The sequence below is a fragment of the Diabrotica virgifera genome, chromosome 10 (assembly GCF_917563875.1).
Source record: "Diabrotica virgifera virgifera chromosome 10, PGI_DIABVI_V3a".
NCBI classification, from domain to species: domain Eukaryota; kingdom Metazoa; phylum Arthropoda; class Insecta; order Coleoptera; family Chrysomelidae; genus Diabrotica; species Diabrotica virgifera.
The window spans coordinates 65,998,547-66,025,948 of NC_065452.1; the positions used below are offsets into that span (position 1 = coordinate 65,998,547).

Consider the following 27,402-nt stretch of genomic DNA (forward strand, 5'->3'; position numbering starts at 1 on the left):
TTTTAAAAACATTGTTTTTAACTAATGGTAATACAATTTTAATTTAATTCGAACGTACACAAAAGTTTGGGCCGGTTTAAGGGAACCAAACCCCCATAAAATTTTTATGGGGTGCACAAAATTCACTTTAATTTTTTTTTAAGATGCTGCAGCCATAAGAATGCCACATGTCTATTTTCAATAAAAAATCTTTAAGAGTTCTCGATATATGAAAAAAAATCGATTTTCATTTTGTAACTTCAAAGGGCTGTAACTTTTTTTGTGCGCACTATTGTATATAGGTAAGTGAAGTTCAATCAACCTATTTTTGACCCCAGGATCTGTGGTATAATTTATGACCAATCTTTTCGGGACACCCTGTATATATATATATATATAACAAAACTGTTTTTCTTGGGCTTAGGTTCAAAGATTAGGTTTTAAATTTGGAACTAGATTTTATTTTCCATTTATACACAATCAACGTTTCGGTGGATATCTCTCACCTTTGTCAAGATTGATTCTAAAATTACAAATGAAAGACAATACATTATTTTAGAAAAATATTAAAAACTTACCAAACACGTAAAACGACACACTAACGACGATGAACAGACACAAATTAAAAATTGAGTGTTGATATCTCATTGCTTACTGTCCAAACATATTTTATAGTTAATTACAGGAGCGTATCTTTTATGTTGTGAAGGGATACAAAGTGGAAATATGTTATTTTAAGAATTTTTTATTGATGGTGTGATTTATTATTAATTAAATTAGATTAAAATAAATTCTATTTAGGTTATCCGTGTCTTTCCTATCGTTGATTGAATTTTTGTTTCTTTTTATTTCTATTGATTCGTAAATCTCCCTCTTCTTTTTGTTCTTCTCAGTTATTAAAATTTTTGTGTTTTCGAAGTCAAATGTATGCTTCTTCCCATTCTCGTGTTTTGTCAGTGCAGTGGTGTTGTTTTTGTCGTATTTGTGGGAGCGAATTCTGGATTGAAGCAGTTGACTTGTTTGCCCAATGTAGACACCATCACAGTTTGTACAAGGTATCTCATAAACAACATGTGATTTTTTGAGTTTGGGAGTTTTGGTTTTAAGTTTGGTGAAATATTTATTTAAAAGGTTGTTTCCTTTATGAGCCACATGTTATGTTGGGCTAGAAGATGCATCAGTTGTTCGATTGAATCTTTGAACCTAAGCCCAAGAAAAACAATTTTGTTATATATACTTAGTATGGTTCAAGAACATCAATAAAACTATATAGATATATATATATATATATATATATATATATATATATATATATATATATATATATATATATAGATATATATATATATATATATATATATATATATAGATATATATATTTATATATATATATATATATATATATATATATATATATATATATATATATATATATATATATCAACAAATGAAATAGAGAATGTGGAAAAATCCCCTTACGAATAACTCACACATCCACTATTTCGGGCTGGGAAAAATTTTCTGAATAGAATCAAAGATCCAAACACCAGTTCTCAGAAATGTGTTTCGCCCTCTTCAACCTCCCTGGGCTCATCGGTAAAGATGAGAGGTTGAATATCTTTAGACACATTCCATCAAAAAACAACATCCGAGACATAGAACATAACAGGAGCGTATATCTACGCATCATCTGACAATGACAGTCTCAAGTTTTAATTCCCTAATTACTTAAAGTAAAATATATGTTTAAAAAACAAACAAAAAAGAAGTCAATCTTTGAACACACTCAGTGATCAAAAGATACAAAGTTGGTTCACCGACCAATCGTAACAAAATCAACAAATGAAATAGAGAATGTGGAAAAATCCCCTTACGAATATTTCTAAAATTTCAAAAATTTGATTCTATTCAGAAAATTTTTCCCAGCCCGAAATAGTGGATGTGTGAGTTATTCGTAAGGGGATTTTTCCACATTCTCTATTTCATTTGTTGATTTTGTTACGATTGGTCGGTGAACCAACTTTGTATCTTTTGATCACTGAGTGTGTTCAAAGATTGACTTCTTTTTTGTTTGTTTTTTAAATATATGTATATATATATATATATATATATATATATATATATATATATATATATATATATCGATTTGGTTTCATTTAATTCTCCATGCTTTACTCCGTTTATCTATCTGATCTATGGAGTTCTGAAAGTTATGTACTGCTTCTTGATGATTATTTCCAACTCTGAGAGAATCTGCCGTGTCATCTACAAATATTGCAATAGTATCTTGATGTAGTTGAGGGATACCTCTGGTGTATAAAATGTACAGAACTGGTCCATGGATACCTTGTGGAATACTAGCTCTAATCTGTCTCAAATCAAGTGTGCTTCCTCCCGCTTTACTCTAAAGCATATGTCTGATATGTATGATTCTAAAAGTTGAGCGTACTATTCTGGCAGGTGATAGCACAGTTTATGTATTAATCCTTTGTGCCACACCTTGTCTAATGCTTGGGCCACATCCAGGAAGACAGTGGTGCAAACTTTCTTTTCTTTCAGTGTCATTTCTATAATGTCAGTGATCCTATACATTTGGCCAACAGTAGTAGAATGGATCTCTAAAACCAAATTGGTATGATGGGATTAACATCAAGCATGGACACTTAACGCGTCGACTGTTAAAAAGTTGGACGCATTTGAACTGTAGGTGTATAGAAGAATCCTGAAGATATTATGGACCGAGCATGTAAGACACAACGAAGCCATGAGAAGAGTCAACAAAAGAATGGAAATATTGGAAACCATCAAGACACGAAAGCTGTAATACCTGGGGTATGTTATGCATAATGAGAGATACAACATACTTCAATTAATTATACAAGGGAAAATCAAGGACAAGAAAAGTACAATTGGATATAGTAATTGAGTCAATACTCGCAATCTTAAGTTTGTATTTTATTAGTTGTTATCTAATCATGGGGCAACCGGTTTCGAGTCTTACAATATATGACTCATCATCAGGCCCAGTACAAAAAGTCTTCTCAATACAAACTACAAGCTAAAATCACAAAACGGGAGACATGTACATATACATATATAAAACATAAAAAACAACTTTGTCTTGGTTTTTATCACATACAATAAAGCCAAACAACTGTAAAGTATTGAACTCTATAGTCTATAGCATGTAAAAATGAGACACTTTGTCATTGGGAGCGACCAATCTGATGAGAATTGCTTGGTATATAATTTAATATATACTACCATCAATCCTTAACTAGTTAAGGGTTGATGGAGTCCTGACAAGATGGTATGCGATCAAACGACATAATATAAAGTTATTAGTAATCGGTATGTACTTAGATAACAGCCACTGAAACTGTTCTACAGCTAAAGATGTACCTGGAAGTCACCAGCCCCATGAGAATTAGATGTAGAACAGTTTCAGTGGCTGTTGTATAAGTACATACCGATTACTAATAACTTTATATTATGTCGTTTGATCGTATACCATCTTCTCAGGACTCCATCAACCCTTAACTAGTTAAGGATTGATGGTAGTATATATTAAATTATATACCAAGCAATTCTCATCAGATTGGTCGCTCCCAATGACAAAGTGTCTCATTTTTACATACTATAGACTATAGAATTCAATACTATACAGTTGTTTGGCTTTATTGTATGTGATAAAAACCAAGACAAAGTTGTTTTTTATGTTTTATATATGTATATGTACATGTCTCTCGTTTTGTGATTTTAGCTTGTAGTTTGTATTGAGAAGACTTTTTGTACTGGGCCTGATGATCAGTCATATATTGTAAGACTCGAAACCGATTGCCCCATGATTATATAACAACTAATAAAATACAAACTTAAGATTGCCAGTATTGACTCAATTACTATATCCAATTATGTAATGGACTAGCATTGGCAACCCTTTCATCATTTGGCAAGAAAAGTGTAGGAAGGAGAAGAATCTCATGGTTGCGTAACTTGAGGGAATGGTACGGATGCACATCAATCGAACTATTCAGAGCAGCAGCATCTAAGATCAGAATAGCCATGATGATTGCCAATCTTCGTCGCGGAGATGACACGTAAAGAAGAAGAAGAAGGGTAAGGCTGATAAACGTTATTCACTTTTTATACAATAGACAAATACCATCATCATAATTGGCATCACAGCTAGTTATGAGCCAAAGCCTCTTTCAGAACAATCTTCCATTCTATCCTGTCTCTGGCAACTCGTCTGTCTGCTCTAACTTTAATAGATTTTAAGTCGTCCTCAAGGTTATCTTGATACCTTAGTCTCGGTCTTCCTCTGGCAATTTGTCCACTCGGCCCTCTTCGGTCAAAAACTTTTCTGATTGTTGCACTTTCCTCTCGCCTGATTACCTGATTTCAGGTTCATCGAAACTTCTATACAACTCAAGGTTGCAATGTTTTCGCTACAGACCTTGCTCTTTTATTCCTCCATATATTCTTCTTAGAATTTTTCGCTCAAAACGTTTTTAAAAGTTCTTGGTCCTTCTAGGTATGGGACCACGTTTCTGCTCCATACGTTTACACTGGTCTTACTAGTGTTTTATAGATGGTCACTTTAATTTTTTTTGTGCTATGGACTTTTATAGAGTTAGATATACGAGTACAAGGTAGTTGTCAGAGTCTATATTAGCACCTCTACATGTTATTAGTCAAATAAGTCGAAGAAATGTCCACTGTCAATAAGTACATGGTCAATTTGGTTTTTTGTCTGACTGTTTGAGTGAAACAGAGGTTTCCAGTTTACACCTAAATAACAAGCTTGCAGGAAGAATACTCAACATCCAATTCGAAAACACCTCACTCGCCTACAATAAAACACCAAAATACCTTGGGGTGACTCTAGACAGTACCCTATCCTTCAAGGAACTTCTGACAAAAACAGCGGAAAAAATTAAATCCCGAAACAACATCATTCAGAAGCTGTGCGGCACAACATGGGGAGCATCGGCTTCCACCTTGCGGTTTTCTGCCCTGGGCCTTGTCTTCTCAACCGCGGAATACTGCTCTTCAGCCTGGCTTAACAGCCCAAATATACACAACGTAGATGCCCAATTAAACAATACAATGAGAATGATTGCTGGAGTTATCAAATCCACCCCTACGCAATGACTCCCAATACTGGGCTACATTCCACCACCCAAACTACGACGCATACACGCACTCACTAGTGAGTACAGATAGTTGATAACGAGAGCCTGCTAATCCATCAAGATATAGATGCTGCCAACGGTAACCGTCTACGCTCCAGACGACCGTCAATAAAAACAGCAAAGATTGCTGTGGAAAATGAGTTCAATTTAACGACCACGTGGACTCAAGAATGGATGGAACAACAAAATAGTAACTTACCCTGCATGACACAAAAACCAGAAGGTTTTGACTTACCACGCAACACATGGACTATGCTGAACCGAATCAGAACCCAACACGGTAGATGTGGTTACATGATGCACAAATGGGGCAAACGACCATCCCCACTCTGTGACTGTGGACAACCACAAACCATCTGTCACATCACAGAACAGTGTCCCACAAGATCATATCATGGCAGGTGAGGGTGAGAGGATTTTCTAATGTCGACTCCAGAGTCGATAGACTATATAAATAAGGTAGATGTTCGTTTGTAAACCTATGTATTATGTTTTCTACAAAATATATGCAAATATAAATGCGTTAAGTGCCATTCAATAAATAAAAATTTCTGACTGTCTGGTGATTGCCACGTGGCTTTATGTATATTTTTTTTGAGGGAAACACATAAAATACTCACTACTACCATTACCAATGATGCTGCGAGTTCAATCAAGCGTAAACCATTTTGGTTGCTGACGCATGAAGACTATACTCGCCGACAGTTGGGCCGTAGATTGTCTCTTGACCGACTTTGGCGTTAAGATCGCCAATAATAATTTTTATGTCGCTGTTCTGACATTGCCTGTAAGTGCTTTCCAATTTCTCATAAAATAAGTCCTTCTCCTCGTCCTCATTATCTTCAGTGGAAGCATGGATATTGATGATACTGTAGTTGAAGAATTATTATTATATTAAATGAAGAAAAAGACAGACGTAGGGGAGAATGGGGGAATGGGAGCCATCGGGTAATGAGAGCCACCTAGTTTTATTTAAATTACGCGCTTTTAAATACTTGCTGACACTGGCGACACGTTACCGACAATGCAGAGATGCAGCGACATCGTTGCAGATGTTTATTCAGTGTTGTTTGAATGTTGTGTGAGCATAGTAGACTTTTTGCAGTAATCGTTATAATACACGTGGTTTACAAAATTCACGGTAAGTTAGTCCCAACATGTTTTTCTTAAAAACTATTTTATGCAAACTAAACTTAACTACCTAAAGAATAATTGCATGTGATTTGTTTTTTTAATCACCTGGTTTTGGTAATTTTTTTCATAGGTTAAAATTTTCTAAACAAAACGGGTAATGGGAACCATTATGAAGACTCATCAGATGGGACTCATCGGATGAAGAAAATGTCAGTGATAAAGACCTTTGTGATGATAACTCGGATAATGAAGATGAAACGGATTTATGTTTGATCTGCTATGATTCTGGGAAAAGTGGCAGAACTGTGGTATCGCTGTACAGCTTGTGGTCGATGGGTACATGCAGATTGTTCGGGGGTTGACACAGCTAAAGATTATCTCTGTGACTTTTGTTTAAACAAAATGAGTTAAAAACAATGTATTACTATTTTTGTTATGAAAATTAAAAATTTAATACAGATAAGACTTAAAATAAATTGTGGTTCTTATTACCCGACCTATTGGGGCAATTGGAGCCATTCACTATATTTAGTAATTTCATAATAACTTTAACATAACTAAATAAATTTACGCAATAATAATAGCGAAGGATAACTAACATTTTAAAGTAGCTCTTAACCTGGACCGATTTTTTATATACCCTAAAATTTATTTTTTATTAAAGAATATAGTTAAGTGGTTCCCATTCCCCCATTCTCCCCTACTCTCAATCATGAGAGTACGTCTGTCTTTTTCTTCATTTAAAATGAACTCTCACAGGCAACCCATTCAACATTTTATTATTATATTATTAAGATTCTACATATCCTGGCACTTATTGGGTCTAAAGCGATGACCGCTTATTTCGGGCGTTTGTTCAGCATGAATCCCATACCAAAATATAATTGCTTTTATCTGCGCTATAGTATGAAATGTAGTGCTTGTTTTCCCGGCTGTTCCAGTTTTAAGGCTCCGGAACCTCGCCTTTTAACCTCTCTCGTCTGCTACATAACGTCATTGTACATCATGTAACCAGTGGTTAGGCGGCTAAGTCTTAGGGGACGTGAGAGTAGGATTTTTGGCAGAAGATGAGTTCTATTTTTAGAACCTCCGACTTTTTCGTCGGAAAAAGTGAACATTACTCGGAGTTTTACTACAGTATGAACATCGGCAACCCATACCGCCTACAAGGTCTTTTACCAACCTCAAACCAGCAGACAAATACCATTAGATATCATTAAAACAATCGAAGATGTATACTACAAAATGCAGGCCAGAATATATGGACAACTGACAGAGCAAATAGGCACAAGTACAAGTTTAAGGCAAGGATACTCCTTAAGCCCTCTACTCTTTAATTTCACAATGGATAAAATAATTAAAACCGTGAAGATAGGTAAATGTTATAATATGAGAAATAAAGAAATTACAACCCTCTGTTATGCAGACGATACCATGTTAACAGCAGGAAATGAATATAACTTACACAGATTGGCCCATGAGTTTAACATAATAGCAAATAGGCTAAATATGGTCCTTTCAGTACAGAAAAAAAAACAATATTCATCAGCAAATAACCGACCAGCTGTAAAATAGAAATTGACAGAACCACCGTGGAACAAATCATGGAAATCAACTATTTAGGCATCACACTATCCAATTACGATTATCTAGAAGCAGAGATAAAAAAGCAAATATAGAAAGTCAATAAAACAGCAGGATGGAAAATATGGGAAGACAATATAACATGAGGGCACAATCAAAGAAAACAGAAACATAGGTACAGAATTTCCTAATAAGAAGAAAGAAGAAAACAAATATAAGTAAAATATGATAGGTACGTATTTATATTATTTCAAGGATTCACTGACATTACTTCGTATTTGTAGTTTGAATATGCTTGATCCTGAATACAAATCAGTTAATCGTTTCCTGTTTAGCCTTTTGAGAACTACTAATGGTTTAGATAGTCAATTGATCTCTGCGTTTTGATGGCCAATTACTTTTTGGACGTAGATGCTGCTAAAGGAGCAGATTTCATCTTTAACGGTCGATATGTCCAGGGCCTAGATTCCGTGCAATGTAGATATCTACATGTCGCTTTCTATCGATATTTGAATATCAAAATATATGAATGTTTAGCTTTAATTGAATTATTTTCTAGTTTTGCTCTAGTTTATCAATTAGAGTATAACCTAGCAAAACTAGAAAATAATTCAATTAAAGCTAAAAATTCAAATATTTTGATATTCAAATATCGATAGAAAGCGACATGTAGATATTATCTACAGTGCACGGAATCTAGGCCCAGGTCGTCATGAATAGTTTTGTTCGATACGTAGCATGGAGCCTGGATTATGTTACGGAGTATTTTTTATTGAATTCGTTGTATAAACTTGGACTTATATAACTTGGATAACTGAATACCGTATGTCCATATTAGTGTAATCACACATTTGTAAATGAGGACCTTGTTTTCCAGTTTAAGTTAGAACTTTTTGCCAATGAGCCATTCCATATGCCCATTCCCGCTCCGTCCATAAGGGCGAAGGGGGGCGGAGCCCCCCGGCGCCGTATTCAAAAGGCGCCAGTAGGAGCCGAAAAAAATTTTTTACAAGACCGAAATTACCAGAAATATTAGTAATATTTTATTATCTTGTAAAATTTAAAACTTACCAATCGTAGGTAGGTATAAAAATGGCAGTAAGTATTACTTTGATCCCATAATTGTACGAACCCTTATTTCTCTTATTAAACTGAACCATATTTGTTCTCTGATGGTGTAATCGTTGTGTTTTGTAAATATTTATAGTGTTCATAATAATCTATCGGTAGGTATATTACTTTCCTAAACACATAACAAATAGTTTGTAGGTATTCGCTCCGTGCATGACTGACGCAACACCTAGCTTCACTAGGACCTCGATTTTTTACCATTCGCTTCGTTATCGATCATTCGCTATCTGTACACTAAACAGATACGAAGCGAATATGTTCGATAACGAAGCGAATGGTCAAAAACCGAGGTCTTGACCTTTTTAGATCTCACAAATTAACGTTAAGCATATAATAAATAGATAACATTGATTTACCATTTTTTATAAAATTTGTTATACCAACAATGCCAATGACATTACAAAGATAGCTCCAATAATGTCATTTTCGCTACTACTCACGCTGACATCGTTTCTAGGTACCCCCACCATGGTCGCGCACGGAGCGAATATCGATTCTAGTCCATTCACTCACAATAAAATATTGCAAAACTTCCGAATTTTAAAGAACCGCTTGGCTTGACATGAAGTTTGGCATACACATAGCTAACCTGCCAAATAAAAAAGTGATATTGTGCTGATATGTGCTTTTGCCCTAGGGGTGAGTTTCACCCCTTCTCGGGTGTGAAAAAGTATACGTTTAAAACAAGTCCGGAAACTAATAAACTGACAAATTCTAAGCAACTTTTGTTGTATAGAGTTTTTTCACTAAGTCAATACTTTTTGAGTTATTTGCGAGTGCATATGTCCATTTTTCAACAAACAAAAACACGTTTAGAAACCCACGAAAAGCACTTTTCGGGGGAAAACTCATCATAACTTGTTTATTTTTGTTTTTTAAAAAAGTTTCTATAAAAAACGGCTTGAACAGCCATATCTTATAGTCCAGTCTGTCCAATCAACATTTTCTCGTGGAATTTTGAGAACCAAGGTCAATTTCAGGGTGGAGTAGATTTTAACCTTTGTCAAAATCTACCCTACGCCGAAGCGGGCTTTTGTCCTGGGGGTGAAAACAACCCCGTGTAGGGGATGAAAATATTTTTAATCGAAATAACTATGGAAGTCGATATATTGACCAATTCTGATCAAATTTTATATTATAAAATTTTTTTGGAAAGTTCATACTTTGAAAGTTATTAGAACCGAATTATGAGAACCTTCAATCTCAAATAACTCGAATGTGGTGAAATTTTTTTGGAAAAACAAGAGACATCTTTTATAGGTCATTAAAAAAATATAAGTTATTCATGAAAAACGGTCATAAAACGTGAGTTTTTTCAATGAAAAATGCATAGATAGTTTCAATCGCTAATAACTTGGACAATATCAACTTTGCAAAAATAATTTATATAACAAAATTTACTCAGAATTGGTCAATCTAACGACTTCCATAGTTATTTTGATTGAAAAATTTTCATTCCCTAGATGGGGTTGTTTTCACCCCCAGGGCAAAAGCCCGGTTCGGCATAGGGTAGATTTTGAAGAAGAGGATCAACCGAGCTTAAATCCAAATTTTCATTAAAATCGGTGTTGATTCTCAAAATTCCACGGTTTTACATTTTTTTACCGCTGATTAACCAATTTTTGTCTTACAGGAAAACAAAAAATCCAAAATATTCAGAAAAGCAAAACGTACATTTTTTACTCTCTGAAATTTTTGGTATCATTAATACATTTTAAATTTTTTTGAAAAAAATGTATTTTTTTCAAAATTAAAAAAAAAAATACTTTAAAACCATTTTTTATAAAAAGCACTTTGAACCGATGAAACTTAAATGAGTTTATCCCGAAAAGTGCTTCATTTTTTGTTTATTTCTCGTTGAAATAGGTATTTGATTTGGAATTTGACGAATCAGAACCTAGTTTTCATTAGTTACAATTCTACTTCATCTGGGTCTACTGACTTCATGCATACACCATTTTTTTCACTTTTTTATAAGCTATATTTTTGCTAAGAATTTTTTTTTCGATAAAATACTTTTTGAGTTATTTGCGAAAAACGTGTTTTTTTTGTTGAAAAATGGACATATTCACTCGCAAATAATCGAAAAGTATTGACTTAGTGAAAAAACTCTATAGAACAAAAGTGACTTAGAATTAGTCAGTTTATCCATTTCCGTACTTATTTTAAACGTATAGTTTTTCACCCCCAAGAAGGGGTAAAACTAACCCTCAGAGCAAAAACCACACATCGGCACAATATCACTTTTTTTCTTTGACATGTTAGCTACGCTTATGCCAAATTTCATTTCAATCCAAGCGGTGCTTTAAAATCCGGAGAAAAAACCGTGAATAAATGGACTTATTCACTAAGTTGCAAAAAACTACTTACAATGGGAGGAGGAAAGGGGCGCCTAAAATTATTTGCCCCGGGGCGCTTGAAAGCCTTGGCGCGGCCCTGCATATGCCTGCTCTTCTTATCGATTTGTCTCTTTTTGTTTTTATATAAGTATTCCACCTTAGTATTAAATCTAATGGTAGTCTTAGATACTTAACCTTATTTTTTATTGATAGAATATTACCATTTATTGTAACACTAGGCATTCAACACATCTTGTTTTAAAAGTGATGTTTGTTGATTTGGTTATAGTAACGTTTATCCGTCATTTTATAAACCATTCTTCCAGGTTGTTGAGATGTTGCTATAGTTGTAGTTTGTTTGTAGCTAGTTGGTAGTTGGGAGTGCTGTCTACTGCAAGAAATCGTCTGCAAATGTGCCGATGGTTATTTCATCGAATATCGAAATGTCGTGAATATGAGATATAAGAATGGGTCTTCTCTTTTTTAAATCATCTCCTGCCTCACTTATTCAGTTTTTAGTTCCTAGTGCCTAGTCAACATATCTTACTACATACTAGATATCTTACTGTCTATCACTACTTGTAAGTATTTAGCCTGTTCTGGTCTATGATTTTCAGGATCTAGTTACTTACTGGTTAATATAATTCGAATGTTCGCTTTATTAAGAATATTTTAAATTTAAAATACCTATTGCTTGGTGTATAATCAAATTTTCAAATTTAACATTAGTTTCTACTTTACAGGTGTGGTTTCAGAATAGAAGAGCAAAATGTAGAAAGCATGAAAATCAAATGCAAAAAGGTAAGTTATTTTAAGACATATTTATATAAATAATTTGATTCCTTTTTGATTTAAACGTGCCCTAACCTCTTAACGTATGCTATCCTATTTTGGTATTAATCGTTGCTTTCTATAATCGTCTTCTTACGGTACCGCCTTTATTGAATCTTGGCAACGATCTGTATCTTGTGCAACTCGAAACAGCGAATGTCAGTCCAAACCAGTAGGTACAATCTCATATTTTTGAACCACCAATGTGTGTGTTTTCCTAGTCTTTTCTTGCCTTCTATTTTCTTCTCGATAATTATGATATAAAACTTAAACCATAGACAGACAAATTCAACCCAATAAAGCCGCTAGTTAGAAAATTCAGGATCTCATTATTTATGTATCCCCTCCCAAGCAAATGGCTAGATCCACCACTGTATCTGGTGTTATTTCTCTTACTAATAATCCATATCTTCATTTTAGTAGTATTTATTTTAAGGTTTAATGGGTCTCATTAAAACATGTATGGAATGTACAATTAATGTTTATGTATTAATAACAACAGAAAATTGTTGATGGGTAGCTGTCCATTCTGTAAAAATATTTAAATTATTTACGTACTACATATTACATAAATTATAACTACATATTATATCAAAACGTCCCACAGGTAGGGTGTGAAGAACAGAAAAAAAAAGAATTTTGAAGTGCCCTTGGTTGTGAGATGCTCGAGGTTCCTGTAGAGGAAACATATTTTATTGGAGGTGATTTGAATGGACATATTGGTATTGACCAGGGGTTCCCAACTGGTGGTACGCGTACCACTGGTGTTATGCGGGAAGGCTTCAGGTGGTACGCATCACGTGGGTAGAACAAACACTAGGCCTCAGTCTGCAAAAGTGCCAGTGCAGTTGTTGTGCTTCCATATCATCCCTACTTCCCTGCTATGAAGCAGTTTTTGGTGAATCCTGGATCAAAGTGATAGTGCTAAAAAACCTAAACCGCAGTCCAATACCAATAGGAAATACCACGAAAGCTACTTACAGTGTGGTTTTATAGCGAAGTCTGGCACAGAAACTAGTAACAATCCTATTCCTCAATGTATTGCTTGTTTCGAAACGCTTTCGAACCATCCCATGAATCCTTCTATGGTGATACGTCACCAACACACAAAATACTCTGATGTGCTTGGTAAGCTGATCGAATTTTTTTAAAAGAGAATCTACTTTTTTTAGGGAGGAAGATAAACGCATGAGTAGCTTTATAAATATGACACTAACTTAAACCTCGTAAGGCGGTGCTTAGATTCTTAAGTAAACAACGGTGAGGGGTGCATTTGCACCCCATCCGTATATCCATTTTTTTTATATGTGAACGTTGGGGAAATTGATTTGAAAGATAATTAGGACATGTTTTTCATACTCATTTCTTCTTAAAAAAAAATATAATCGCTGCAAGACAAACACATGAAATTTTTCACAGTGTGAGCAACACAAAGTTTTTACACACAATACAGTTATGCCGGGACTTTCGGTCTTTTTTCTCTGACATAAATAACACCGACATTGTCCCATAGCTCTATTAGTTCCAGGTGGAACAGCAGAAGCGTCTAATTCAGGATGAAATTTTCATTATTTTGCACCTTACAGTCATTTTCCAAAAAAAAAAGAAAACACGTAAACGCAAAGAGTTTTAAATGCTGTGATGGGTGGAATGCGTTTAAAATTGAATTTAATGCGAATAAAAAATGGACAAAAATCAAAAAAATTTATTAAAAAAGATAGGTGAGAAAAACGAGGTCTGGGGTGCAACTGCACCCCGCACCGCCTTAACAGGGGCGGTGCCCTTAACGAAAAAAATTATTTCACAAATCAGCAACTAAAAGTATACATATTTATTTATAACTACACTCATTTACAACTATACCAACTATGCCGAGATGATGGGTTTAAAAATCGAGAGTGACTTTAAAATAAATATTTTTAAAATTGATTTACCGTTTAAGAAAATTGTAAATTACGCAAGAACTACTGCTATAGTATTTTTACTACAAAAGCGATATTACGTAGGTCAAAATTTTTGACGTAAGAGAACTGTCAAAACATTAGAATGTGACTTTTCATTATTGCCATATTTATTATAATGTGTGGCAATAATGAAAAGTCACATGCTAATGTTTTGACAGTTCTCTTACGTCAAAAATTTTGACCTACGTAATATCGCTTTTGTAGTAAAAATACTATAGTTATAGAACATCCGTATACTGTTCAAAAGAGGAACCTGTGTTTAGTATAATAATTTATTAATATACATGGTGCTCTATTTAAAATAATCATCATATGACACATTGAATAATTCAATAATGAAACTGTAAATTTTGAACACCCTGTGAATAAATGGGTAATAATCAATCATGGAATACATTAATTATAAGATAACAACCAGACTGTACTGTCATAAAATGACAATGTCATACAATGCCATTAATTAACTACATCTTTTGTTTTAAAATCTATTTACAGATTAAGAATTTAAATAATTATAAATTACGCAAAAACTATGAGACCTAGATATAGGACATCCATATACCATTCGAAAAAAGTAAATTTGTTTGTATAATTATTTACTAATATACATGGTGTTCCATTTAAAATAAGCATCATATGACACATTGAATAATCCAATAATGAAACTGTAAATTTTGAACACCCTGTAAATAAATGTGTAAAAATCAATCATGGAACACATTCAACCAATATTCAACTATTTAGATGTAAAAGTAATTTTTTTATAATTTCTTAAATAACGAGCATAAGCCTTCTTTAAGCCTTCAACATTAAAGTCAACATATTTTATATATAAAAACAAAATATTCCTACAAACAGATGAATGTGCTATGGGTGCTAGCATATCTAGTGCTATCGCTCAACTAGTTTTAGAGCACCTGGAAGAAATTGTTCTAAATAAAATAGATTTCGATATAACGTTTTTCTATCGATATATAGACGACGGTTTGACTGCAGCTGCAGAGGATAAACTGGATATTTTGCTATTTTTTTTTATTTAGCTCCATTTAATTTACAATCTGTTATCACTCTTAACAATAAGTAAATTTTATGACAACTATTAGAAGAAAAAATGACATGTAGGAATTCTCTCCAGTGAGAGGCTTCCCTTAACATATAATTAACAAACAAAGTTAATAATGTAGTGGTAAATGTTAATTAATTTTATTTAAATCTGTTTATTAAGTCTGTAGGCTTAAAACGCTTTAGTCGACGCACTTCATCATTGACATTAAATAGTTCGCGTACTAAGTCATTAGAGTGAGCACTAGTTTTGTCTTTGTATTTTTCACTGTACTTTGTGACTTCAGTTTTTATGGATTGAACTTGGAGGTCTTTTTCTATTATGTGGCTCGAAACATACCACGGAGCATTGGTTATAATTCGAAGAACTTTGTTCTGGAATCTTTGTAGGATTTCTAGGTTTGAATTGCTAGCAGAACCCCATAATTGAATTCCATACGTCCATAGTGGCTTCAGTACGGCTTTATATATTAAGATCTTATTTGTGAGATTTAATTGTGATTTCTTGCCAATAAGCCAGTAAAGTTGTCTTAGTTTGAGACAATTGTTTTCGTTTTGTAAATATATGTGTTCTCCATGTTAATTTTCTGTCAAGATGTAAACCTAAATATTTTATTTCATTTCTCTGAGTAATCATTTGATTATTTAATAACACTGCTGGACATATACCTCTTCTTAGTGTAAAGGTAACATGGATTTATTTGGTCTCATTAACTCGATTTTTTCATTTTTTTCACCATGCTTGGATATTATTAAGGCTGGCTTGTAAGTTTCTTGAGGCAGTTACTGGATCATGATGTGAGGCGAGTATTGCAGTGTCATCTGCGAAGGTTGCTGTTATTGTAGTTCTTGAAGTTGGTAGATCTGCAGTAAAAAGCTGGTACAGCATTGGTCCTAACACGCTGCCTTGCGGTACTCCTGATTTTATTTGGTATAATTCTGAATATTCTGAATGGTATTTAACTGAAAAGAATCTGTCAGATAAGTAAGACTTTAGAAGTTCATAATACGGATGAGGCAATAGGTTTTTTAGTTTATAGAGTAGACCTTTGTGGCAGACTTTATCGAACACTTGGCTTATGTCAAGAAACGCTGTTGAAGAATATCGCTTATTTTCAAAGTCGTTGCTGATATGTTTTACTAATCTATGGACTTGCTCTATGGTTCCATGTTCTTGTCTAAACCCAAACTGATGTTCTGGTATGAGATTTTTGCTATCTAGTATTGGCTTGATGATAAAAAGCAGGAAGCATCAAAACGAGCAATGAATGAAAATCAACGTGAAACAAAAAGAATTATGGAAGAAACACAGCAAAAAATTCAAGAAAATCAGGAGAAAACAAAACAAGCAATAGAAGAGAACAACAAGAAAATAGAAGAACGCATAAAGAGGATGAACGCATAAGTATGAAGAGGAAATAAAAGGATGTTTGACAATGATGAAGAACGAAATGAAAGAACAAGAAATGAAAATTCAATAAAATTAAGGAGTTAACAAATTGCCAGAAAAAGGAACTAGAGCGAGAATTTGGAAAGCAAATTTGAAAACGCGTTACAAGAAGACAAGCGAGAGATAGAAGAAAAAGTTAAGCAAAATGAAAGACAAACTGCGGAAATCAAGACTCAACAAAATTTCGGAGAGAGAAGAGAAATGTTTATCCATATTAAAAAATAGTACAGGTGACGTGAAAGTACGGTTTGGCGAGGATGTAAGAAAATTACACCCAGTGCCTTTCAAAAATAGCCTAAAAAAGAAAGTACAACACATCGAAAATTTTGACAAGCTAAAGAAACGATCAGAAACCATCTTAAGTATGAAACAGGTCTGTGGTTTGCCAGCAAAGAAGAAGAATTTGACAGTTGGCAACAGTTTAAACAAAAATTTTTAAATTATTTCTGGGGAACAATTGGAAATCAACAAGGAATTACAAAATGGGAAATACAATGATAGGATGGGTATGGGTATCTCAGAAAAAACATACGCATTACAAATATACAATAATGCTAAACATTTACAATATAATTATTCGTCAGAACAATTAGTCGAACTGATTGCAAGACATTTCGAAGAAACGCTAGAAGACCATATCACGTTGCAAAATTACAATGACATAGATAGTTTGTGCCAATTCCTACAAATAAGAGAATCGCATCTAAGAGAAAGAAAGTCAAGAAGATCGCAAGAAGATTACAGACCCCGAGAAACACAGGAATACAGAGATAGAAGACAAAATTATAGGAGGGACTATACAAAACGAGACTTTATTCCCAGGAGAGAAAACGACAATAGAGACAACGGAAGATGAAATTATGAATCAAGAAATCGGCAATGGAATGAGGACAGTAATCGAGAAAACTAGAATAGAAACACCACACGCACAATTCAAGAAAACAGAAATAATAGTAGACAAAATGAACAGGGATATCGAGAAAACCGAAATAGATCCGACAGACCAAGAGAAAATAGGAGAGAGGTAAATAATACCCAGATAGAAGAATATTTATGAAGAAGAGAGACACTAAAAGAGACACAAAAGAAAGAGAAATTATCTGCGGAGAAGGAAAAGAAAAGGAGATGCGGTTGATTTTAAGATACTATGAAAATTTAACAAATGAAGAAAATAGAGTGGCAAAAAAGTATGAACATTCAATCGAGGTAAAAAACTTAAAAAACTTTCGATCGAAAACATACCCGATTCTATATAAGTATCGACAACAGGTGAAAGAGGAGATTAATAAAATGTTGGAAGATTAAATCATCGAGAGATGTGACTCACCTTATATAAATCCAATCGTGATAGTAAAGAAAAGCAGTGGAGAATTAAGGCTATGTTTGGATGCCCGAAATATCAACCAACACACTGTATCACAATATGAATCACCTTTAAACATCGAGGCCATTTTTGAAAGAATTACTGGTTCACACATATTTTCTAAAATTTATTTAAAGCATAGTTTTTGGTTGATACCTTTAGCTGAAAAATGTAGAAATTACACAGCATTTTCAATCGATGGTATTGTATACCGGTTTAAGGTAGTGCCTTTTGGATTGCAAAGTGCGTGTGCAGCATTGGTAATAGCGCTACACACCATCCTAAACCGCTATGAAGATTTCATAGTCCACTACATCGATGATTTATTAATTTTTCCACAAGATAAACAGAGTCATTTGAAACATATAAAAGTAATTCTGGAAGAATTGGATACAGCAATTGGAACAGGATACAGAATTGGATTAAACATCGAAAAATGTCAATTTTTCCAAAAGGAAGTGATATATTTGGGTTTTAAATTGGACAAGGGAGGAGTTAGTTTAGCCGAAGACTGAGTCAACATCGACGAATACCCAAGACCAACAAATCTGAAAACATTGAGAGGCTTTCTCGGAACGATCAATTATTTAAAAAAATTAATTCCCAATAAGTCAAAAATAAATATCTCTAATAAAGTTACTAAAGAAAGGGATAAAATGGAATTGGAAAGAGGAACAGGAGAAGGCTTTTCAAAATTTAAAAGAATAATTTTCAAAAGGAACAAAAATATATCACCCTATGTATAAATCTTTATACTCCGTTTATACTCCGAACAGATGCATCTATCCAAAAATTTGCAGGAGTGTTATCGCAAATACAAAACGGACAATAAGTGCCTATATGTTTTATCTCTCGGGTGACAAAAACACATGAACGAAAATATAGTGTGACAGAATTAGAGTTTGCAAGCGTATTATTTTGTGTAAACAAATTAAGGTTCTATTTGTTGGGGGCGAAATTCACAATCGAGATGGATCATGCAGCGTTGGTCAACATCATGAAGAATCGATTAGTGAATAATCGAATACACAGAGGCATCCTGTTATTACAGGAATACGATTTTGAGTTCCGATACATCAAAGGAAAAGATAACATCATAGCCGACGCTCTCACCAGAGATGAAGACACAGGAAAAAGGAAGCAGTCACGTTACATGTGGGCTTAAACATCTTACAACAAGAAGAAGGTATATTTTCGTTAAACGAGCTACGAACAAATCAAGAAGAACTGGATGAGAGAGAAAAAGAAGAGCAGAGAGGGAAAATGATCTATTTTTCAAGAGAATAGACGGGAAATAACTTTATTTGGTGACCCAAACATTGGCAGAGAAAATTATAAAAAAAACTACATGAGGACTATGGGCGCATCGGCAGCAGGAAAGTTTGGCTGGTTTTTCGAGAAATCTATATCTGCCGACAGGACTACCGTATTGCCAAGGAGATTACGCAAAAATGTGAGACTTGTCAAAGATACAAAAGTAGGAATTTCAAGAATGAAAATATCACAAAAAATATTGTGTCCCGTGGAAAATTGGAAATTGTAGCAATAGATATATGTTAAGTGACCTGATCATGACAACCCAAAGGAACAAACATATTTTGGTGATGGTTGATGTTTTCTCAAAATATGTAAAATTATATAGTTGCCGTACTACAAAAGTAGAAGAAATAATGAGAAAGATCGACAATTTTGTCGCTACAGTAGGAACACCAAGAAGAATTCTCCTGGACAATGCGACGTATTTACGAAATGATCGTTTCAAGGGGCAGTTGAGAGAAATAGGAATAGAGGCAAACTTTGTTAGCATCCGACATCCTCAAAGCAATCCTTCTGAACGTTTTATTCAGGAAGTGACAAAATTTCTACGTATTGCGACGAATGGACAACATCGACGATGGGATAGGAAAGTAGCGGAAATTGAAGATTATCTAAACACCATTCCGAGTACAATAACCAAAGAGACACCGGAATACATAATGAAAGGTGTGATGCCGATAAGACCATGGGGAAGATCCTGAGCCAAGAGTATACCAACAGGTGGTGGAAACGGTACAGAGGAGGCTGCGACGAAGTAATGAGAAATATGTTCAAAGGCAAGATCGAAATAGAAGAAGACCAGTGACGTTCCAGAGGGGCGAAACAGTGCTTTTAAGGGCCTTAAGAGTGTCAAATCTCACTAGCGATATTTGTGCGAAGTTAATGCCTGATTTTGAGGGTCCTTACATAATAGATAACGAAAATGGGGTAAATAGCTATGTTTTGAGGCATGTTGATTCGGAAAAGATCAGAGGAATTTATAATATTCACGATGTGTACAAGTATCATGAATAAATGAAGGAAGGACACATAATAAATAGTTAACGTAGGGAATAGGAAATAAATTAGGAAAAAGAAATAGGTATACCGGAAAATTGTTTTGCCTCGAGAAAATCAGTTGCAGATGCAAAGAATTTTATCGAGTTCAAAAGGCGGGGATTTGTTGTATAATTTTTTTTTGGGAAAAATTTAGAAAATAAATTTATATCAGAGACCACGAAATTATAGATTTTCATCGCCCTGTATATGACCAAAAATTGTAATAGGATAATTTAGTTTGTAATCAGTGTTTTCGCAGAAAGTGAAATCTTTAAGAAGGTGGTTTTCTTAATGGGTTTTGAACGGACTTAAAACAATGGTGCGGTTAGATTAGACAATACAGTTTATTTCGCTTTGCAATGGACAATAAGACATTTTATAAAAAATTCGAAGAAGGTTAAGCGGTAAACAAATTTATTGAGTTTAGAATGTAAGGCTTTTTGTTTAGCATTTTGAAACAACGAAAGTAATTTGATGTCTCCGAGAATTTAACAAAATGGAAAGTTGTATACAAATTCAATTGGTTCTTAAGAAATGATAATATGGATGTAGTGGGTAGAAAGGATGTTTGTGATTGGCGAAAAATGATGGATGGAAAGGATGAGAGTGTTGAGTCTGATTTTGACGAGAAAAAAATAGGCGCTGTGTAATGAATATCTGGAGACAGCAGTCCAGTTTTTGAAAAGTGAGAAGTCAGTGTAAAGTGGTGAAGTTGGCCTTTGCGAGCAGAATTAAGTTGAAACGAAATCGTTGACCGAGTTGAGAAGTTAATTTTCCTGTGTCCGAGGAAGATTCCTGTTTCTGTCTAGAACGAGTAGCCGATTGGTATCTATTGGCACAATATATCGAGCAGAGAGAAAACTGAGTCGAGGATTCGAGCGAGTCCTGTTTGTTTGTTTGTGAAGCAGTTTGGACGAGAGGGACCTTTCGCAACATCCTAAGAGTACGTGTGGGAGACTCGAGGACGACGCAATCCGGGAAAAGAAGTAGAGAAGAAACAAAAAGGTTAGTCAAATCATTTGTGAAACGGAGAGAGTTTGTTTATATTCACACCATATTTGCTTATTTTTTTGTATTGAACAATTCTATAATATAATTAGTCATTCCAAATTTTAAAGAAGAAATAAGTAATCAATTCAAAAGGAGAAAAGTAAAGTTTATTAAATTTTGTAAGAATAAATAACGAATTATTTAAATAATTTTTTTTTGTTAAAACAGAGGAGATATCGGAATTAAAGCTTAATTTTAGTAGATGAGAAATAGTTGCAACAAATCTAAATTTCTAGCATATTTTAAAATCTTATGTTTATGGTATATTGGATAAACAAATATTTTTTAACATATATATATATATATATATATATATATATATATATATATATATATATATATATATATAGGTATATTTGTGAAACATGATCATTGAATAGTATAAATAAAAAGAATCTTAAATTAAATGAATGCTTTCTGTTGTATAGATGGACATAACAATATAGTTATAACAATACTAACTCCTCATTAAGACCATGTTATTTATTTAATTAAACACCATCATTTAATAAGGTGGTGATCAAATTTTTGCATTAGAAAAATCCCTCAGTCGTTTACATATTGCGTAGGGAGCCGTATAGCCCATGAATAAACAGTCAACATGTTTATTCCATATTTGAAATGAATAAATGCGAACTTAACCCCTATTTGTAAATGTAATTTTATCAAATCTAAATGAGGACGAGCGCAATCCGGATTGAGGGACTGGTGTACAGGGACGGTGTTGCTCAATAACTATTTTTTATTTAACTTTATTCTATACAAATAATAAATAAATTTTAACTTTCACCTAAAGCCTATTTACTATTTTCGTTTACGTTAGTTTTACGTTACTACTTGCTTCAGTTAATAATATCTTTCATCATAGATATATTTCTGTGGATCATCTTCAGCTATTCCTTAAGACATAACAGTTTAAATCACATACAAATTGGTTGCATTGCTCCTGTAGTGATCTTTTCCCAAGTTAACATACACCTATTCTAATTCGGCTATACCATGCTGATGACGACTAATAAGTCAGAAACACGTGTCTATGGTTGCAGTCCATCTTATGCATATTTTGTTTTTTTTTTTCATTCTTGTTGCGAGCTATGCCGATATACTCCCTATGATTTTACTATTAACTCGCGTTAACCTCTCCTTGTATATATAGTCAAAGTCCGAATTTCAGGCACTCCTAGGTTTCACTAGGCAATCCTCAGGTCTGACTGACGATCTTAGTCAAATCTTAGTAGTTTTTCGCTCAAATTAAATGTTCACCACTGGCGAAGCGTCCATGTAACCACTGTTACCATTGGTAACAGTTAAAAATCTTGCAAATAAATATTTTATGACGATGAATAATTCCATTTACCAATATTTTTACCAATAGAAATATATTATTATTAATTATTATTATTAATATATGTGTTCATCATCATCATCAACCCGTACGCGTCCACTGCTGGATATAGGTCTCCCTTAGCTCTTTCCATCTTTCTCTGTTTTGTGCGGCTTGCATCCAGTTGCCGACAATACGTTTCAGATCGTCAGCCCATCTGGTTGGTGGCCTCCACTCGACAATACGTTTTGTCCATCGGTTGTCTGACAATTCCACTTAAGCGACGCGATTCTTTCGACGGCGTCCGCTGTTTTTGTTCTACGACGTATTTCTTCCTTTGGGATTCGGTCCCTCAGGGAGACACCCAACATCTGGCGCTCCATAGCCCTTTGAGTTATGCGAATCTTGTTCACTACCTTTTTTGTGAGTGTTAATGTTTCCGCTCCATAAGTGAGTACAGGCAATACACACTGGTCAAAGATTTTCCTTTTCAGGCATATGGGTAAGTCCGATTTAAATGCATAGCTCAGTTTACCAAACGCTGCCCAGGCTAATCCTATGCGACGTGGGAGCTCGCACGTCTGGTTATCTCTTCCCAATCGAATTTCATGTCCCAAGTACTTATAAGATGCAGTCTGCTCAATATTCATTCCATCAAGAACAATATTACGATTTATAAATATATCAGGTAAAAGGGGGAGAAGTGTACTTTTGAAGTGTGTAAAATTAATAATTCTTAGCTGAGCGCTTTCGGCTTATAAAGCCATCTTCGGAGCTATGCTACAATAAAAGATCTCTAATGAATAATTGATCTTAGAATTCAAAGTTTAACTTACGTCAAAAAGGTCAAAATACCACTATGAAGAGAGATGGGTTCCATTTATGATATGAAATACTTCTGTTTCTATCATTCTATTCATATCATAAATGGAACCCATCTCTCTTCATAGTGGTATTTTGACCTTTTTGACGTAAGTTAAACTTTGAATTCTAAGATCAATTATTCATTAGAGATCTTTTATTGTAGCATAGCTCCGAAGATGGCTTTATAAGCCGAAAGCGCTCAGCTAAGAATTATTAATTTTACACACTTCAAAAGTACACTTCTCCCCCTTTTACCTGTTGTCATAAGTGTGTACAAAACTTTTTCAGTCTTTACATTTATAAATATATGTCAAATATATTAATATTTATAAATATATGTCAAAACTGTCAACATTCAACTGAAAAATAGTTCCTGAAAATTATTATTTTATTGGTGAAAATAACACATTTGAGAAATTCAAGTTTGAACATTCAATCCATTAGCACGTTCCGAACACGAACACATAAAAAAAATTAAGTTTAAACAACATTCAAGTGGATTACAGATAAGTGATTCGTCCTAGACCATAAAAACAGAAGGACTGTTCTTCTATAGAAAACCATTTCAAGTGTTGTTACCTTACAAGTAAACGACAAGGTAAAGAACATCACATATCATTTAAAATATAAAATTTAGATTCTTAGCATATAACAATATTTTATATTTATGTCATACCTATAAACGTCATATACAGTCAATTGAAGAATAATTCAAGAGAATTGTTATTTTATTGGTGAAATAATATACATTTTGGAGAACACCTAATAAGAAACTAGGTATGAGCAATATCTAGATGGATTGTAGATGGGTGATTTGTCCTAGCCCATAGAAGCGGAAGTTCTATTCTTGTGTGGAGGACCTTCTCGGGTATTGTTGCCTTGTAAGTGATCCACAAGGTAAAGGACTTTATTAACTTATGATAATATGACACTTAGCTCTATAAAATACAGTAGGTTGTTTTGAGAGATTGTATATTTTATATATGGTTTCTTAAACAAACTTGGCATAATGGGCGACAGCAATACAAAGAAATCTTCCATTAGTAGTATAACTACTAGTGGAGGCTTTGACACTTTTCTTTCGTCACAAGTAGACGAGGGGTCAAATTATAATATTAGGAATAGCGTAGAATTAAGTGGAGGAATTGATTTAAGTGTAGGTCTAACTGAAAAGTTTATAACAGAAAATAAAATAAAAGACTTATTTGACTTCATTGAAGGGGAAATGGACCTCGGTAAGAGAATAAACAAAACAGGAAAAGATACACTCAAAACAAAACTTATGTCCTTAACTATAGAATTAGCCAATATGGAAGGTCAAATTAAAATTTTAAAAGAAGAAAATACTAGACAAAGAATTGAAAATGAAGACTTAAGAAATAAAATAACAAAAATGCAGGGAGAAAAGCTATCGTATGCAGATATAACTGCAAACCCTATAAATTACAAAGCTGATAATAAACAATTAATTGAAACAAACAAAAAGATAAATACTCTGTTCATCACCAGTGAGACTGCACAGACTGGAAGGAAGGTGCAGGAAAAATTCACAAAACTCTTAGATCCACAAGAAAAACAAAACTAAAAATTAATAAAATGAGAACCACTGGAAAAATTTTAATAATAGAAACTCCAACAAAAGAAGATTTAGAATCTATAAAAAAATAATGATAAAATAAAACAAAATTTTAAATGTGAATTACAAAGAAAAAGAAAACCCTTAATAATTATGTATGATATATCTAGTAATGAAAAAGAAGAAAACATCAAAGAATGCATATATGCACAAAATTTTGATGATATTCCAAGGGAGGAATTTGATCAGAATTTTAATATAAAATTTAAAACTGGACAAAGAAATAAACCTACTGTTCATTATGTAATAGAGGCTTCACCTCAAATCAGACAAAGATTGATCTCAAATAAAATTTATGTAGGATTTACAAGTATAAACTCAAAAGACTACTTAGTAGTACCAAAATGTTTAAGATGTAATGATCTGGGACATGTGAGTAAACACTGCACCAAACAGACAGTGTGTGGTCACTGTGGTGATGAACATGAAAATAGAAATTGCAACAAAACTAACCAACCCAAAATTTGCGTACCTTATAAAAATAGAGGTAAGTTATGTAACAAAGATAAAAAAGAATGTCCAACATATAAATTGCTTCTAGAACGTTTAGTTCAGAAAACAGACTTTAGCACACAATAATTATGAAAATATATAAAAATCAAATAAATATTATATCAAAATCTAAAATAATACAAAATCTAAATATCATAATGTATATATATTTTGACATTCAAATATATGTATATAATAATTTATATCTAAGTAACCTAATATATAAAAGTCTCTGTAATGCATTGGTCAAAAACAAAATCGAAGAGATAGCAAAGCATACTTTAACTGCTCTTTATATAATACATTGTATCGGATGTGGAGTACGGAGTCAGGAATATAAATATATTTTAATCACTAAAGTATATATAAAAATCAAAATAAGATTAATGAAAATTAAATTAATAGACATAAAATAAAATATAAATGGCTAATCATTCATTCAAAATAAATATTGGACAAATAAATGGAATGCGTAGTGCAACCGTAATACATGAAATAACGAAATTAGCAGAAGACAAAAATCTTGATATTATATGCATTCAGGAACCATACACAAAATTGAATAAAGTCCCACACATGCCTATAAATGCACAATGTGCGAGCGTAGGAGATAATCCTATGGCTGTAACCATAATTTTTAACAAAGATATGAAAATTCTATTAATAAGTCAATATAGTAATCGACATTGTGTATGTTTAGAACTTCTAACTAAGGCAGGGAAAATGATTATCGCGAACTTGTATTGTCAGTTCAGTGAAGACATAGACGATTACGTGGAACAGATGAGAGCTATATTCATAGCATACCGAAACGAACGAGTTGTGATTGTGGCTGATGCTAATGCTAAATCAGTATTATGGAATTCAAATCAAACAGATCAGAAAGGTACATTAGTTGAAGAGATGATAAATGAACTTCAACTAATAGTTCATAATAAACCAGGAAATCCACCAACTTTCCAGAATAGAGCAGGTGCATCTAGTAACATAGATATAACTCTATCGAATGTCGCAGCAGCAAACCTAGTTCTAGACTGGGAAGTAGTTGAACATGCAACAACAAGTGATCACAATCTCATAACGTTCAAATTGAGTAACCTAGAGCCACGTAATACGGAAATGTCTTCGTTGAGGTACAATATAAGAAAAGCGAATTTTGAACTACTTAGGTCTGAATTCCGTGCACCACGTCTGATACCAAGAGGGGATAATATAAATACTGCGACAAAAGAATTAACTAAAGCAATTAGAAAAGCAATGGATACAGCAATTCCAAAAATATCCAATAATAAAAAAGTAAAAAACTTTGCCTGGAAGGAAAACCTCACGAGAAAGCAGAGTAAGATATGCGCGAAAGCGATATCAACGAAGTAGTATCTTTCTCGAGAGGCAAATACTTCTAGGAGAGTATAGAAGATTAAAAAACGAATATAAAGAAGAAATAAATATAACGAAAGCGAGAAGTTGGGAAGCTTTTGTTTCAAGACATTTAGAATTAGATATGTGGGGTGTCCCATACAAAATTGTATCTAAAAAACTTAAATGTCCAACAATGCTTTCTACTTTACAAAAAGCAGATGGTTCATATACAAAAAGTTGGGAGGATTCAGCTGATACACTACTAGATGTATTACTACCTCCTGACG

The 27,402-nt window shown here is 33.5% G+C and overlaps 1 protein-coding gene across 1 annotated transcript in view; it reads left to right on the forward strand.

The window, feature by feature from the left end:
- LOC126893042 (short stature homeobox protein-like) overlaps positions 1–27,402 on the forward strand; it is a 113,765-nt gene that overhangs the window by 46,823 nt on the left and 39,540 nt on the right. The window contains exon 5 of the mRNA XM_050662982.1: positions 12,109–12,166. Within this exon, the coding sequence (XP_050518939.1) occupies positions 12,109–12,166 (58 nt within the window). The remainder of the gene's footprint in view (positions 1–12,108; positions 12,167–27,402) is intronic.